This window comes from Schistosoma haematobium, chromosome ZW (assembly GCF_000699445.3).
Source record: "Schistosoma haematobium chromosome ZW, whole genome shotgun sequence".
NCBI lineage: Eukaryota > Metazoa > Platyhelminthes > Trematoda > Strigeidida > Schistosomatidae > Schistosoma > Schistosoma haematobium.
The window spans coordinates 80,194,866-80,212,150 of record NC_067195.1 but is presented as its reverse complement, the minus strand read 5'-3'; the positions used below and the strand labels follow the sequence as shown (position 1 = coordinate 80,212,150).

General features: G+C 35.4%; 1 protein-coding gene across 2 annotated transcripts; it reads right to left on the bottom strand.

The window, feature by feature from the left end:
- Window positions 1-703: 703 nt before the first annotated feature.
- Window positions 704-16,928, bottom strand: RFC4_1 (replication factor C subunit 4). 2 transcript variants are annotated; one of them, XM_051212423.1, is made up of 9 exons: window positions 16,717-16,928; window positions 14,806-14,937; window positions 14,692-14,770; window positions 14,577-14,656; window positions 12,899-13,097; window positions 12,098-12,292; window positions 8,009-8,242; window positions 5,721-5,837; window positions 704-1,000 (listed from the first exon to the last, which is right to left on the bottom strand). In XM_051212423.1, the coding sequence occupies exons 2-9, from the start codon at window positions 14,895-14,897 to the stop codon at window positions 908-910; spliced, it is 1,089 nt and encodes a 362-aa protein (XP_051072608.1). In that variant the 5' UTR covers window positions 14,898-14,937; window positions 16,717-16,928; the 3' UTR covers window positions 704-907. The 2 variants fall into 2 exon arrangements, with proteins under 2 accessions (XP_051072608.1, XP_051072607.1); XM_051212422.1 differs by having other exon boundaries at window positions 12,899-14,537; window positions 14,806-16,928.
- Window positions 16,929-17,285: the final 357 nt, after the last annotated feature.

Here is a 17,285-nt window from a genome sequence, read left to right as displayed (position 1 = left end):
ACCGACGAGCCTCATTTTTGTGGGACTGCATCAATGATGGCGTCTAGTATGAAGAATATCCCTAGACAGCTAAAACCAACTGTTAAGGACCTATTTTATGTCTAATTCTGACCATCCCTAGTCTTTTTCTATTCAACTACTACGCTAGTAAATTAACAGGTCAAACCGCATAGCAATTCTGTAATTAAATCACAAGTTCTAGACATCTAAATCGATAAGGTTTTGTCATCATTTCTTAGCACTTCTCTATTTCGAACATTAGCACCACCACTCCCCAAAGTTACCTAGGATCGAATATTTGGAGTCTAGTCATGTCTGGTAAATCTGATGAGTGTTTCGGTAACCTTTGCAGCTTATACTTGCTTCTATCTACTTTTAGACAGCCATGGTCACAGGTGCAGATTATTGTAACAAATAGTTGGAGACGTTGGGTAATATGGCTTAGAATCAGTCACAATACCCTGAATAGATTCACTCTTCATCTTCCTCTAGACGCTGACATTGTTACTACTTCTACAGCTCTGGGATTTTATCTTGGCAATCTTATCTCTCTGTGCAGATATGAAGTAAGGAATTGAAATGAAGCATATGTGTCATGCCAAACGCTGCTTATAATAGAATGACTCAGACTATGCTTTAAAAAGTATGTTGTTTATACAATCCAGATAACGGAACATCACTAAGCAATATGTAGTGTACTGCCCTGAAAACTGTCTATAAAATGTTAACACATGTAATTTCTATTACTTAAACAAATCACATGGTGCAAAAGCTATAAGCTAAACAAAACCGATTGTTAAAGATATAAGTGATAGTATTTCTGAAATATTTATTCATCATCATACAGTACTTGTTAAATTCTTTTTTTAAAAAGAAAAAGAGCATTATATAAAGATAAATACATCTTTTAATTTGATTGGATAGTTTTAAGTAGAGTCCCTCCGACGGCTAGAAGTTGTAAATATTCATCAGCTCCATCAATTAGTCGAGAATCAGCAACCTAAAGACAGTTTTTTTTAGCAAAAAAAATAAATAAATAACTTTTTTAACAAAAGAATAACAATTAAAAACAGTGTTGGTAAGTTCTCTAATTCTAAAACAGTGTCAATAAAATATTCGTTATAGACTGAACAAAATTGAAAATGATCAAGAATCAAAATAATTTTTATGATCCGCTGTGATAAATGTCACTTTAAAATATTTTATGAATCCTAGTCTTTATAAACAACTAAATTATATCACTTATCCTTTATACGTTAGATTTTTGTATGTGTCAAATTGGTCATAAATTCTGTAATTGTTTTTAGAAAATAATTAGTTTTAGTAGTTAAAGTCAAGAACTGATTGCAGCTAGATCATCGTTGAAAACCTGGAAGTAACATACGATCGTTTCGTCTTAAACCAAACTCCCTATACTCATAAGAATTTTGTGCTTACTAGCAACTAGCTTCAAGATGTAGTGAGAAGCCGTAACCAGTGGAGCTCAGCCATATCAGATGTGAGTCAGTTATCCGACGCAGACAATAGATGAAGAGTTGAGCAAGATCATGGTCTAATTGAAGTTCAACATTGAGGCCGATGGACCCTGACTCAGTGGTTTACAGTCTAAGCGTTCACGCGCCAGACTGAAGGTTCTCGGACCGATTCACGAGTGTAGGATCGTAAATGAGCACTGCTGAAGATTCTCATACTAGAAGGAAATGGACTTCAAGTCCTTCAAGGTTTCTGATAATGCTTTAGTTAAGATTAGTTCGTGGAAAAAGCTATGAAAATTCTACAATCTTTACTACGTAACACGTGGCCCAACCATCTCAGTCAACGAAGATTCACAACCTCATCAACTGATTTACCATCACTTCCCAATGCCCTATGTTTAACCTCATTATTACTTACTCGGTGACCCCAGCAGATGCGAACAATATTTCTAAGACATTTGTGATCAAATACTAGTGGTTTACGAGTATCTTCTACTCTTAATGGTCATGTTTCCCAGCCGTAAAGTAAACCAGAACGAACTGTCGCACAGTATGCTCGTCGTTTTATTGATAGACGGATATCTCGCCTTCGCCATAGGTGACGTAAGGTGGCAAAAGCCAAGCGAGCTTTACGAATACGTGCTGAGATTTCGTCAGACACCAACCCATCAGGGCTGATCAGACTTCCAAGATAAGTGAAGTTGTTAACGCGTTCGACTACTTCACTCCCTATCCTTAGTTCAGGTGTTGACGCAGACCAGTCGTTGAGCAGCAGCTTGCATTTAGAGGGAGAGAAGCGCATCCTAAACATTCTGGCATTGTTGCTCAGTGCTATCAAAAGACTCTGCATTTTATCATCGTCTTCACCAAACAGGACTATGTCATCTGCGTATTCTAAGTCTACAAGTAGATCTCCTGAAAGGAGGTCAATGCCCGAGAATTCAGTAGGTCTATGATGAAGTTAAACAGAAATGGAGAAAGTGGACAGCCTTGACGGACACCACTTGAGTTTGCAAAAGCAGATGACAGTTCGCCATAAGCTCTAACTCGACTAGTAGTATTCGAGTAAAGAGCCTTCACAAGGTTTATGTACTTCTGAGGTGCGCCTGAGGTACACCGTCGAAGGGTTCTTCTGGAGGTACCTGAAAAGGAAATTGGATTAGAGGTGGTCTTAGTGACCTGAGAGCGTGACCGCAGTGCCCAAGGGATAACTGCCTAAGGTCGGTCACATACGACCTTTTTATGGGTAATTTTGTGTTAGCTCTGTACTTGTTGAGACCTTACCGCCGGAGACGGATATCCGTGGGATAAGGCGAGGTGTGCATTTTTATGGTCGACCTTTTCTAACCTCACACCTCCTTGTGGGAAGGCAGCATCGCTGTCATGCTGGTTGTCTGAAGGAAACACCTTACTGCTGTCACACCTCTGTACAGTCAGCAGTACGGTTTCGCCTTCAGACCTATTTTTTACTGTTTTCAACGAAAGAAAAATATATCATATACAACTTAACTCTCTCCCTGACAACTGAATAATTTTTTAACTACATACATATACCTATAATTTCTTCTGAATTTCATGTTTTGTAAGAAACTATATAGAATTTATTCGAACAGAAAACAAACACCTCACTTAATCGAATGACAACTTAAATAAAGGTAGAAAATTGTAGTTAATAACTATAAAAAAAAACTGACAGAAATATCTACTCAACTTTGCAGTTACACTTGTTAAATAACACTAGGATAAGGTTTTTGTAGCATATGAAAATGACACTAAGAAATATACTGTAAGAGTAGGATAAACAAATGAACTAAACATTAAATGTGACAGTATATATAAATATATTAGATAAAAAAACATAACGAATGAAGACATCGACCTTTTTTAATTCATTACATAAAATTTATGTTAGGAAAAAATTAAACGAATTAAAGTGACTCAGAATGTTGCTCCGATATTCATTTCAATGATCGTTCAATGAAGACAAAAAAGTCAACAGAACAGACTGAAACTCAGCACCATTTTCATCACAGTCACATACACACACGCACATTCAAATATATACTTTATAAGACAATAAAAACTTTAAAATAATAGAAACATGTTTTTAACAATGGAAACAGGTCAATTTTCAACAAAAAAACATTTGTACCAATAGCATTTTATCCTTCCTCATAATTCACGGACTAAATATCAAGACAGGGTCCGACCGTCAACTAAAACTCCAATATTTTCGTGACGTAAATACTAGAAAAATGTGACATGGTCTGACGTTAAAACACTAAGCATAGATCACATGTGAGGACAGTCAATCATAAGCAGCCTACGACCTGGTGCGTATGTACGTCAGTTTAAGTTGCCATATCCCATTAGCACAATGAGATGAAATTGTCGGAGCAAATCCCAAAATAGTAGAGGTAGTAACATCATTAATGCTGGTAGAAAACATTAGGCATCGAAAAGACGATTTGAGATAAATTAGTGAAGATAAATTTATGAGGAATTTAGAAACTTAGGAGGGCAACGATTGTGAGCCATGTCACCCAAAGTCTCTAGCCATTGGTCACAATAATCACACTGACCCCAACCAGGTAGATCTACACCTATTAACATGGCTCAGTTCACATATTATCGAAAATTTCGAACTCTGTTCGCCAAAATTTTTCGGATTGTGAAATATCTTATCAGGAAGACGAATACTGCTACAGAGTTCATAAGTACAACCTGTTCATGTTTTTATCATGATTGGTCTAGTCTGTCATATGCACAAAAAAATACAATCACCGACATTTACAGATACACACATTTCACAACCAGTTTTCACTGGTAAATACAGGCACAGACATGAATACACATCTTCAAAATGGTTAAAAAAATGAATACCTCAAACAAAGGACTCATTCGATCACAATACTGCAATGGATCAAAATTATTGACAGTTGCAACCCGGCGAACTTTAGATCCATGGTATATTGTATAACTTTGATTGCCCGCAAATGCCCTGGTACGGTGGAGGTGGGGGAGAGTCAGCTCTACCTCTCGAAATGCTCTCATATGTCCACGTGTATACAACTACTGCCAAGGAAGTCATACTCACAGCCCTCTTGTGGCATTACTGTTGTTTACGAAATTGAGAGGACGACGAAAAGCGAATGTCCGGCGCATTAACCGGGTTGGTGGATATGGAGAGTCCACTTAGGGGAGTTGGAAAACCCTGATTCCAAACCAATGGTGTAAACGGGCTTCAGTATCCTGAGAGAACAAACGGTGTGTGAACCAATTGTTGGTCACCGGCTACCATAGGACTGCATCTTCTGACGTTGCTCCGCTACCTTGTGGATCAGACCTTTAGGTCAAAGGCTCAGGGTGTGGCCCCCAAGAATACCACCTGCTTTAGTTTGGGCAACTGGGAAGTATTCTAGCTCTCACATAAACCGAATGATTGATGTGAAGCATATCTGCTTGGTGCCTTTTTGTACTAGTGTTTATGTTTAAATAAATAATACTTAGTTCAGACAGCTATGTACTTGTTTGATCGGTTGACTCAAACCTTTATTTAAAATCATTACAGAGAGAAAGACAAAACTCATTTAACAAGTGTCAGTCTATATAAGGTTGTTGGGATTAGTTGATCCACATACCTTATATAAGGGCTACTGATACTAACCGATTCCTTAAATCAGACTAGATGAAGTATGATTTGAACCTGCAACTAATTATTTCAAAGGAAATTCTTCCAACCACAAAGCTATTGATTCTTTCCTATACAGTCTACTTATCGTCCTCAACATAAAAATTATTAGTTGCCCGAATCATCATAACCTTTAACCTGAATGATATGGGATGAGATTTTTAGTTTAGAAATGATAAAAATAATCTAACTATAAGAAGGCTCAATTTTATCATAAGGATTACTGATATTTTGATGGAATTTTGTCCAAAAAGCTGGGAGGTTTAATTATGAGCTTTCGTCAACCACATTGGCACAAATGCCAGATAATGTGGGCTATCTAAATTTTTCCGTACATGAATAACAGCTTGTTTTATCGACAATGATCTTAACTAGTTGTTTATTGAACGTTGTCCTAACACTGAGATTTATCAGCTTCAAATGTATTTTAAATATGAAGTGAAATAGATTATTCAAATTTCAGACTAATATTCATGTTTTATTATTAAATGCAATACGATGAATGATTGCTGACTAAATACGAAAAAGCAAATTACTTTTTAAACAGTACTTACGGCAAGAGATTCCAAAATAGATGCTTTTTGAATACAGGATAGTTTATCGTCATTGATTATATGTTCGTGCAGTTGATAAGTGGTCCGATGTGCTGAATAACCTTCCAATAATAAATTCTAAAAACAATATTAGCGAAAGAAATTAGTTACGGGAATAGATTTTATAATAAGAAAAAACGAGTTTTGCATATTTTCACAATTTTCACCGTCCAAAACATAAACTGATCTCAAGTAGAGCGTTGCTGGAATAATGATTAAGATTGATTGAGATTAGTAATCAAGTACAGGCTTGCGTTAGCAAACTTAGATAGCATTTATTATGTATATATATATACATATATCCATCTAGTGAGTTTGTAAATGTGTACATACTAATGTGGATGGAATATGCATTACGTATACCAAGGTATCATCATAACTCAATTCCAACCATAAATTATTCAGTATCACCCAAACACGTTCGGATTTAATTGTGTACCAAGTGAAATAGCAATCAGTTGGACTTCACAATCAATCTTTAAAGTTATTTGCTAACAAGTTCTTTAAGATATCACAAAATTAGTGTTATATCTAGAGCATAGATTCTTAATATACCGCGTACTACTTGAGTACTCGAACGACAGAACCCTCCAAGTCGCAAAACGAGACGACAGAAGACTAGTGAAGAAGAATGTTATTCCAACAGTGTTAAATATGGCACAAAATTATCAGGTATTTATAGTTTTTTAGTAACAACGAAATCATCATTACAGTCATCTAATCCGCACGTCGAAGTCCCGGAATGTTCTTCTAAAAGATGATTGGACGGAGTATCTTTGGCTTTTTTGAGCTTCCTTGAGTTCAACTGTGGACCGTCCTCACAATTAGGTCCATTAAGAGTGTTTTAAAGCATTACTTCTCAGTCTTGTAAGATTACATCTGGATGACCCATATGAGATCTATGTAATATAATTATACTACTTGTAAGTAACTAAACTTCTCTTGGATAATTTCTCTATTCATATTTCCATCGATCCATTTTACTGATTAATGTAAACACGATATTCGGTTAGCAATTTTAAATTAATCATTTCTTCTTCTTTTCCATACTTATCACTCATTATTTGTTACTGATCGCATTAAATCAAACGCAGAATTATCGTAATGGGTGGATAGAAGATATATTTATTTGAATGCAAGTGATAGATTATAAACGCTGCATACTTCATCCTTTATTATTGGTTAATTCAATTTTCACTTTCAATGCACTATTTTTCTTCTGTAATAGAAAGTCATTAAATCACTACTTGTTCAGGGGTGTTTTATAACATTTTTCACCTCGACTTGAGATAGAAACACTTTTTATATAAGTCTATTTGCTTCTCTTTTCATACGGCAATGTATTCTAACTCACGTGTAGTGTAGTAATTCATTTGCCGATATACCGAAAGGCGTCTATTTCATAATTTACATTGTAGCAGCTTAAGTACTGTAAAAAAAAACAACCCAACCTCTGTGTGATAAATTACTGCCTACCCTAACTTACAATACTGGATACCATAGTTGGTTTGAAAAAATGTAGAGATTCGTAGATAAAGATATGGTATCATTCCATAAAGTCGTTGATTGAAGCCATGTATGGAAAAGTGAAGACAAATTTCTTGGGGGTCATTCAATATTTATAAACAATCGTTAAAAACAGTGGGTAAATGGATCAAACTCGGTAGCACTGGCTAATTTCATTCATTCACTATTTAACAAACACATTAAAAGAAGTAACTCAGACTGTTCGCAAATTATATTAATAGTTTCTTCTAGTAGTATACTTGTAAATAATGGACACACATCAAAAGTTACCATGTATTTATCTGATATATTCAATTGGTCCATTTCTCTAGAAAACTGAAATGCGTCTTTTAAGCTATTGGTCGCCAGTTTTCTACGAATTGGTCCTAATAATTTGGCTAACCATCGAACCAGCTTTTGATGGTGGTGACTTAGTGATCTGCGTTGTACTATAACAAACTGTATTCGATGCTTTGTATTGTCTTATGAAATTTACGTACTGTTGGGATTTATTTAGTAACGTTTATTAAGACAATTGATATACGAAACCTTAGGAATTATTTTGAAGACTATCCACAACAGTCTATCTTTTAAATAATGTAGATGTTGTTCAGGTTTAACAAAACGACAATGAACAATTTAAGAATCACATTATTCGGGCAGAGAGAACACGACAGCACTAACATAAATAATATTATTTATTGAATAAAAATAAAAATCAGGTCTATACCTAAAAAACTCACTTTGATAATGATTTGTAAATCATCGAAACTACCATTTTCTGATGTTTTAATAAGATTTTTAATTATATCACTCGGAACAACAGCTGCAGCCTCATCTAATTCTTTTGAGGTAATCGAAGAACGACAACCGACATCGGAATCATCAACGGATATAATTAACTGATGAACACACTGTAACATTGTGATACCTTGCCGTAAATCACCATGACAAAGTGACAGTAAATGATCCAATGTCTAAATAACAATATTGTTTTAGGAAGATAATAAGATTGTAGGAAAAATAATTTAATACATAATATGGAGTTACAACAAATATCCATACATTCTAGAGTTATATGTTCAGTACAACGACATTAAACTGTTAACCAGCTACACAAACCTTACTTCAATTAATAAATATTATAATTGTGAGATATATAAATATAAGATAGGTAATTACCTGCAATTCATCAAACTCATAGCCTAACAAAAGTTTTTTTTTATTTGAAAGATGAATTAGATTAACTGGACAACTGACTAGGACTACTGATTAGGTTTTAAGGAAGTCTTATTGAGTAGGTTGAATTTAATATACACAGATGATGGTCAGTGTTAAAGCAATTAACTCCTTTTATAAATTTCGACAGATCAATGAGAATACGGAATTGATCTGAAAAATGTGGTGTGTTTGCATTAAACATTTCGAACAATCTGGTCACACATATACTTGTTAGGATATTTTATATGATAATTAATAAGGTTTAATTAAATGAAAGTCCAAGTAAACAAAGCAATAAAGGGGAGGGAAAAAATTAACATCGTATAGAAAGAATAGGAAATTGTCGCATTACCCTAAGCTAGGGTAAATTCAAGGTCACGACAAATCTTTTTGTACACATAAGAGGGGCTTGAATTTACGAATAACCAAGGCTTTTATAAACTTGAGAACTTGTGCTTGACAATTTCTATACGTTTTAAAAGCTTTATTGATATCAACTCTATACCCCGTTTCAATTATATGTTTTTTGCTATCGATGAACATGGTTTTCTACTTCCCACCTTTGTCAGAACATTTGAAATTATCTGGTTCTGAAGCCATCTAGCACATGTTCCATAACCCTTAATTGGTTTATTCGATTACTCCTCCCTATGTATATGTTCGCACAAACACGTAAATTGGTAAATGCAATGGAGTCATTCGTGGGTTGTCTAGGTCTATTTGGAATCATGGGCTTAGACTTTTCAATTACAACCAGTTTAGCAGCATAATAGGTTTTCTCGGCGGCTGCTTTTAGTTCCTCTCTGGATCGGATCTACCTGGGAAGCATGATCGATGAACAAGGAGGATCGGATGCAGACGTAAAGGCGATGATTGACAAAGCAAGGACAGTATTCCTACAACTGAAGAACGTATGGAACTCGAAACACCTGTCTGTCAACCAATATCAGTCACAATCTTCAATACGAACGTCAACACAGTCCTACTGTACGGAGCTGAAACCTGGAGAACTATTAAAACCATCATCAAAATGGTACAAGTATTTATAAACAATTGTCTACGCAAGATATACAATGTTAGAAATTTAGCATACAAACGATGTTTGCAGATAATCAGTTCTGAATGTGAGATTGTCTACATTTCTTGAACTCATCGGGTAGGATTTTATGAGGGCGCTTTTGTTTACAAATATAATTTATTGTTAAACGATAAGGAATTTAGTGTATGAGAACAACTATTGACTTAATTTATCTGGGTAGATATCTAGTCAGCTAGTCAAGCAGAACGTTGGACCTGGAACATATATAATTCAGTTCGAGTTGCTACACCGAATCAGCACAGCGAAATGGAATTATTAACACAAATGCCAGAGTAATAGAAGTAGTGAAATTGTCAATATATGTAAAGAATATTAAGTATAGGTGATATGATTTAAGAAAAACCGAATGTAAAGAAGTATATATTTGGATAAACCAATGAGAAAACAAATGTTATCAGAATTATGCGACATATTTGAGTAAACTGATCACACGTATACTTATTAAGATAGTACGTAGGGAAAAATAAAAGATTAATTATACAAACTTGAAGGCAAGAGGAAATAAAGATAGTAATAAAGTAAACAATGTGAAAACCACACTGGATAATCAGTATTAATAGGGAGTAGGCTAAGGTTTAGAACAAAATGTTTTTGAGCACACATCCAAGGCTTCAATAAACCTCAGTATCAAAATCATAACCTGTCTTAATCAAATGTTTTGCAATAGAGGAAGATATTTGTTTATCCTGTGATAATATATGACCATCGAAGTTCATTGGCTTCTGTAACCATTTAAATGAATCCAACTACCCATACCTGAAGATCACGACCGTTCCTCCCTGTTTCCGCATATACATGTAAATTAATAGACGTAATAGAATGTTACACAATCTTTCTCCAGAATATCTCAACTTTTCAATAATGAGTTGAGGTGTGTAAAATGTCTCACTAGTAGTTAATTTAAGTATTCATTTCAACATAAGACTATATGATTCGCGCCTGAATGGTACGGTAATATTGATTAGTTGTTTGGGTACCAGAAGTATAGTAGGTCTCATCATAACGTTCCTTTTCCATCGGTACATAAACCTTAATGATTAACCTATATTCATCAATGTTTCGGTCAAGAGATTTCCTTTCCCCTCAATGTAAATACGATTGATCCTAGTAACTAAACCGTTTATAAACCCTACGATTGTGCTGGACTTAACGGTGACTATGGAAACTAAGGAATCTTCTTGTCCATGTTGGCTTTCTACATAAAGAACATTTGATAGGACCATCACCTCTTCTACCAACTAATATATCCAGAAAGGGGAGCAGGTTATACATCTCTCGATAGTTGAGAGGACAGGGTTGTCCAATCTCACCATTCCTCTCCAACTTTGCCATTGATGACGTTCTGGGAACAGCTCTGATGGATGTAGGTAATGTTGGTGTGGATCTGTTGACTGGAAAATACTTTTTAACCTTGAGCGTGTGGGTGATATTGTCTTACCGTCCAGTGGTATTCAAATCGTGCAGTCCGCATTTAATCCATTGGCAATCAGTGTCCGTAGGTAAAGCATGTGATATGAACGGTCTAAGTGCAAAGTACATCTATAAGACTGACAGAAACATGTATCTGCACCTACTCTTGGTAGTAGGCAGTTAGTAGCCAAGAATTTCGTGTATCTGGGTAGCTGCACAAATGCCGGTGGTGGCGTGAGTGATGAGATTGATTCACGTATAGTGAAGGCCAGAGTGGCTTATGCCAATTTGGGCCATCTTTAGTGTCTTCATGATGTTAATCGGGTTGTAAAAGGTCGGGTCTGCAACGCGTCGGTGAGAAGAGTTTTACTCCATGCTTGTGAAACCTGGCCTCTTCTAGTTAAGGACATCGAGCGGTTCTCCATGTTTGATCCTCGTTGTCTCCGAAGGATTGCTGATATCCAGTAGCAACACCATATCAATAATGCAGAGGTTCGGCATCGTGTGTTCGGGCACAATGATGATAATTCAATTGGTGTCACTATCTTAAAACATTGACTTCAATGGCTTGGACATGTCTTATTTTCCAGTGAACGCCACGTCGTGCATCATTTGCCGACATTGGGACTGGTTGGAAAAAGCGGAGGTGGTCAGTGTATGACATGGTGTCGTGGTATGAAAGGAAGTTGTACAGGACTGACTTCAGTTAGACCTTCACGACTACCTGGTTGGAGTCTTAGAGACGGTGCGATTTAGTGGGTTGAGACTTTGTCAGAAATGGTTCAGAACAGGAGCCAGTGGTGATCCTGCTGTAACTTTCTTTAACTTCATTCACAAAAGTGAGTAAATTTCTTAACTGAAAGAATTCTTTTTGTTTGTATTTTATCCAACCGAGCCTTTTCTCCTATTATCACTATTATTATTATTTCTCTCCCATACACTAATTTATATTCGTTGTTATTCTTATTTCCTATTATACTCAATTTACTTTCCCTGTCTCTACAACCTCATTTTTATTGTGACGCATATATATATATATATTATTAATGGCTTTATTCAACATTATATTTTGGTACAATATATAATTCTCAGTACAACCTACCTCATTAGTAATGGATAAATTTTCTGCATCTGCAATGTGACGTAAACGAGCACGAGCAATTCCATTATCCAATGGACGAAATCTAAACTTTGCACATCGACTTGTGATTGGTTCAATAATTCGTGTAACATAATTACAAGTTAAACAAAATCGTGTAGTTCTCATTTCAGTCTCCATTGTACGACGTAGAGCAGCCTAAATAATTGGAGGACAGATAAACTGATAAGCGTTATGTAATATACACATATTAGAGAATGAACTATTATAACTTCAATTGTAGCAAATCTGTGACACACCCTACATGGATTACAACTGACTGATATTGACTAGTTGAAAATATAAGAAAATTAGAAATACAACCAAATAATACATCAACAGATATTTTTTGGAAAATCGTTACAAACATTTCGGATATAAAACCAAAAGCCCGGTAAGAGATAGTATTTCCTTAAGCAATATATCTGAAAGATCCATTTAAAATATTGAGTGGTGGTCCAAGTTATCGTCTGATAATTTTTAATACATATTTAACCTCTTAAAATTAGGATATTTCGTCAATTTTTTTGTAAATTTCCCATAAGTTCGTGTAGCTACACGTTCTTAAGCTTGTACGAAATGCATTATTATATAACCGAAATTGGTCCTGCAAACTCAGTTAAACATTATCCATTAATTCGATGTATTTGTTTTGATTGAGTATTAACCAATCAATTAGTTTGTTTCTAATTAGAATGAAAACAAACAGGGAAATGATACAATTATATAGAATTGAAATACGCACAGAAAAAAAAGGAAATATACTTGTGCAGGTGCTGTCATAGAATCAGCTTCATCTAAGATTATTAATTTATATGGTGGTATATTAGTTGAACTTGAACCAGAGCTATTAGTACTACTACTAACAGCGATGTGAGCAAAAGCCTTCACTTTTTCTCGAATAACACTGATCCCACGTTCATCGCTCGCATTCAATTCTAAAACACGTTCTGAATACAAAGGGCTTGAAAAGAAAAGAAGATAGTTCATCAGAGAAAACAAAGGATAAAATACTTGAGACTTGGAGAAAATACGATTATGTCGAAAAGAAAAAAACGGTTGTGCAAGATCATGAATCGATTGAAGTTAGACATGAACACCGTTGAATATCGGCTCAGTGATATAGAGATATATACGGAGTTAAATGGAAGATTTATGTTCATAGCATATTTACACGTTCATCGAAATTGGAGTTAGATTGGACGATTATAAGGTGATTTGTTTACAACATGATAATTGGTTTATTAATACCCTTAAATAATACACAAAGATAAGAGAACTCGAACATTTAGGACAATATTACGTGTAAATTATGACCGTAGTCGCTTATTATTTTGATGTGAACATCTTCGCTTTGTAAACAACCTATGTGATGAAGTCAGTCAGTCAGTAACAACGTAGAACTTCGTACGTACGTACATCAGTTCAAGTTGCCATACCACATTAGTACAGAGATGCAGTTGTCGATTCAAATCCCGTAGTGATAGAGGCGGTAAGAGTATAAGCAGTAATCGGATAGATTAGGGTTTGAAGATGTTATTCAAAGAGTATAATCCAGTGAAATAAATTTGGAAAGAGAAAAAAGAAAGGGACATGAAGAATTCAGAAGATTAGAATTTGGTAGAACATAAAGAATGAAACTAGTAAGTGATTTTACTAGCATCACTCTTGTTCTTATCATCTTAATATTGCTATCGCTAACGAGAAATTTAAAAAGTTTTCTTACCATTAGGTTGGTAGGAAACGATTCATAAACCCGATGCTGTAGATATACAATACGAAGTATTTGGTCTGGATAACTACTAATAATTGCATATCAGTTAACAATGTAAAGCTAAAACAAATGTTTGGATAATGATTAGCAGTTGAATCCATAAGGTATGACTGATCCTATTTGTGACATGTCGGTTGGATGTGCCTGCATCCACGTTAGCGTCTACTCCGAAACTCAAACCCAGTGCCCTTCACTTTAAAAACCCAACGCATCATCCACTTAACCACTGAGTCCAGATAGCTATTGATCCATGCAACGGCGATGAATTTTATTTCGTTTTTGTTCGAATCTTCCAGTTATCGATGTTAAGGACTACAACTGGTCAGTCACTATTGGTTTACGTGGATCATAGAAAAATCGTCACAATCACTTTCCCAAACAGTTAAAAACGAAATAAAACAAATGGTTTTAAGAACTTGGTATTTAGCAAAGTAACAAGAATATTGCATAAACTCTTAGAAATCTCAAAAGTGAAATAAAACATACTCAATGCATTAGCTTTTAACCACTCCACAATAACAATTATGTCCATATTAGTTACAACTTTTAATCTCAGCAAAATAATGAGGCGTAATAATGTCGAAATAAAGAACCAGGCTAATTACTACCATGGAGGTCCTATGTTCAGTACTAAGTTCAACCTATCGGAAATGTGAATAAATATCTTACCCAAAAAGTTGACGAGCTAAAGCCAAAATCAAAGACGTTTTTCCAGTTCCTGGTGGTCCATAAAACAGTAAATTTGGCAACTAAACAGAAAATGTAAAAGCCAAAACAGACGTACATCAGATCCTTCAATACACCTTTGAAGAACGCTAACAACTTCTGTTTGATAAGCTACTTCATCTATTGTTTTTGGTCGACTACATCGATTAGCTTTTTATAGAGAAAAACTAACTATTTTTCAACCCAAGGGATGTGTTTTTGACTTTTTATGCGTCGTTTGCCATCTTGGGGCTTTTGTTTGAATCCAGTAAGGAAAGCTTCCATTATAATCGATACCTTACTATAGATAAGTCAACAGAAGTACCTAAAATGAAATCACAGAAAGATTTATATCACGAAATCTAATAAAAATGCCACAAATTATAGGTTACGCTAGTAATAGCAATAACAATGTGTTTTCCGAACACAACAGGAAAATGATTTCTTTAGAAGTCTCGAACGAAGAGATAAATGTGGTTTCTGCCTGAATTGGTCAAATCATAAAATATACAATCATCGCCATTTGTGTCAATGAATAAGGATGAGGTTGGCACTAAGTGCATCTGTTCGAAAAAAAACTATGACAGCGAGATATGATTACAAAGATCCCAACTTACAAGCACAAACACAAAAAACCTGGGACATATGCGTTATTTCAAGTCCACCTACAACATTTTCGCAAACAGGTTGATTTTAAAAAAGGTGAGTGGTAAAGAAATGGAAAAAATGTAGCAGCGATCATAGTGAGACTGAGTATACTCTTGAAAACACCCAAGACCACCAACTATTTACGCATTTATTCAAAGTAATAAATTCGCCACAACCATTACCGGCTTGCTCATTCCAAAGGATGAACATGTGTTCGTAAGTACATGTTATAAAACAAGAGGCAAGATGGTAAATCCATTGCACACAACAAGACCTTTATTTTAAAATCAGTCCAACGGTAATTTCTCCTTAGTCCCAAGAAACTGCTGTCAGGACACAAACGAATTTCTATCTAAGCTCCCCAGAGTGGAACACGACGAACTTAGAACCAACAGTGAACTCCTATTCAAACTAGTGTTAATTGTTATGGAGCATTAAGTATGACAAACCGAATGCTGGATGTGAGTGTATAAATTCATTTATTACAGATAAATCATTTAACCGATAGTAATCCTTGAGAGTCGCGGTCTTACGAAGGTCCAATATCATTTTGAAGGAATCAGAATGACATGCCAATCGCAAGTGCTGCAGTACTAACTCCTAGTGATTTGTGATTTACTGACAAAAATATATCAGAACGTAGAATATTTTGTTTTGGTTCTTTGGTATTTTAGAGGTTTCCGAGTCAGTTTCAGATGGAAAAAAATAAAAACATAGACTATATGATCTACCACTAAACTGGAAATCTACGGTGGTGCAAAACAGAGGACTGAGTATTATCCATCGTAATGCTAGAGGGAGAACCCTACACAGCTCACCAATTGTTCTGCATAATAACCACATCAAACCGTTGAGGAACTTTAGAGCCAAAAACATCTCAATAACGTTTACACCTAGTAGCATGGGAGGTGGCTTTATAATTAATGGACATTTCAGCGACGCTGAAGAGACCTTGAGACAACGCACCTACTTACTAGGGTCAAAGGAGGGTTATGAATGAGTATGGGGGAAAACGGGGATTTAAAGATAGAATTTAGGGTCAGGAACTAAAAAGGGTTTTCATCACGAACTAACGCAAGCTGTAATGCATAAATGTTGTGTAATCATATGGATGAATAAATTGTGCTTTAAATTTGCATTGGTTTGTCCAATAAAATACAGTATCACTGCATGGGGAACGCGGTGAAGGAAATATGAAAAGTGACAGAATTTCTTAAGGATAAGTGGGTATTGTTTCTAGAAGGAACAGCAATAATTCTAGTCTAAAAAAGTTCAGCGTGCACTCAATGCACAACGATGCTACGTCATTTAAAATACACCAATATATTGTTCTTTTTTAATAATAAAAGCTATCATTCAAGATTAATCAAAGTTATAATCAACGATTATGCTCTCCATCGTAAAAAAAAGCACTTTACAGGTAAGACACCGACTCAGAAGGACAAACAAATCGTACCACCGACAGAACCTTAAAATTTTGAATAGTATCCCGGCGAAAAAATTACAGAGAACGTGCGACTGGTCAGCCAATAACAGTCGAAGGTTATCCTTAATTTTTTTCAAATTTCAAAAAAATAATAATATGTTTGTTGGAAACAACAATTGATAACTTGTAATAATTAGCTCTAGTTTGACGGAAGAGCCCACATAATGCCATGAAAATTTCACACACAACGCGCGCTATTTAAAACGACAGTGGAATTTTTCCTCGCTAAATATATTATATTGTTTTGATCTTTTGTTACGTAACAAGACTACTTTTTACATATTATTAGAAGAGATCATGTGGTTCAAGCTTTTGACTTCCGTATAATTGTCGAAAACGAGCATGCATCAGCTCAATCCAGACCTAACGGCTGGAAAGCAGATATACAAGACATTACACACTCACCGTCGTCAGTAGATTGGACAGTAGAGTCAGAACCCTCAATTGAAACGGCATAGGACGCATTTCCTTACTGTACCCCACATCTCTTGGACTACACTAAGGGAGATGAGAAACTCTCCACCGTGGTTCAGTAGGGA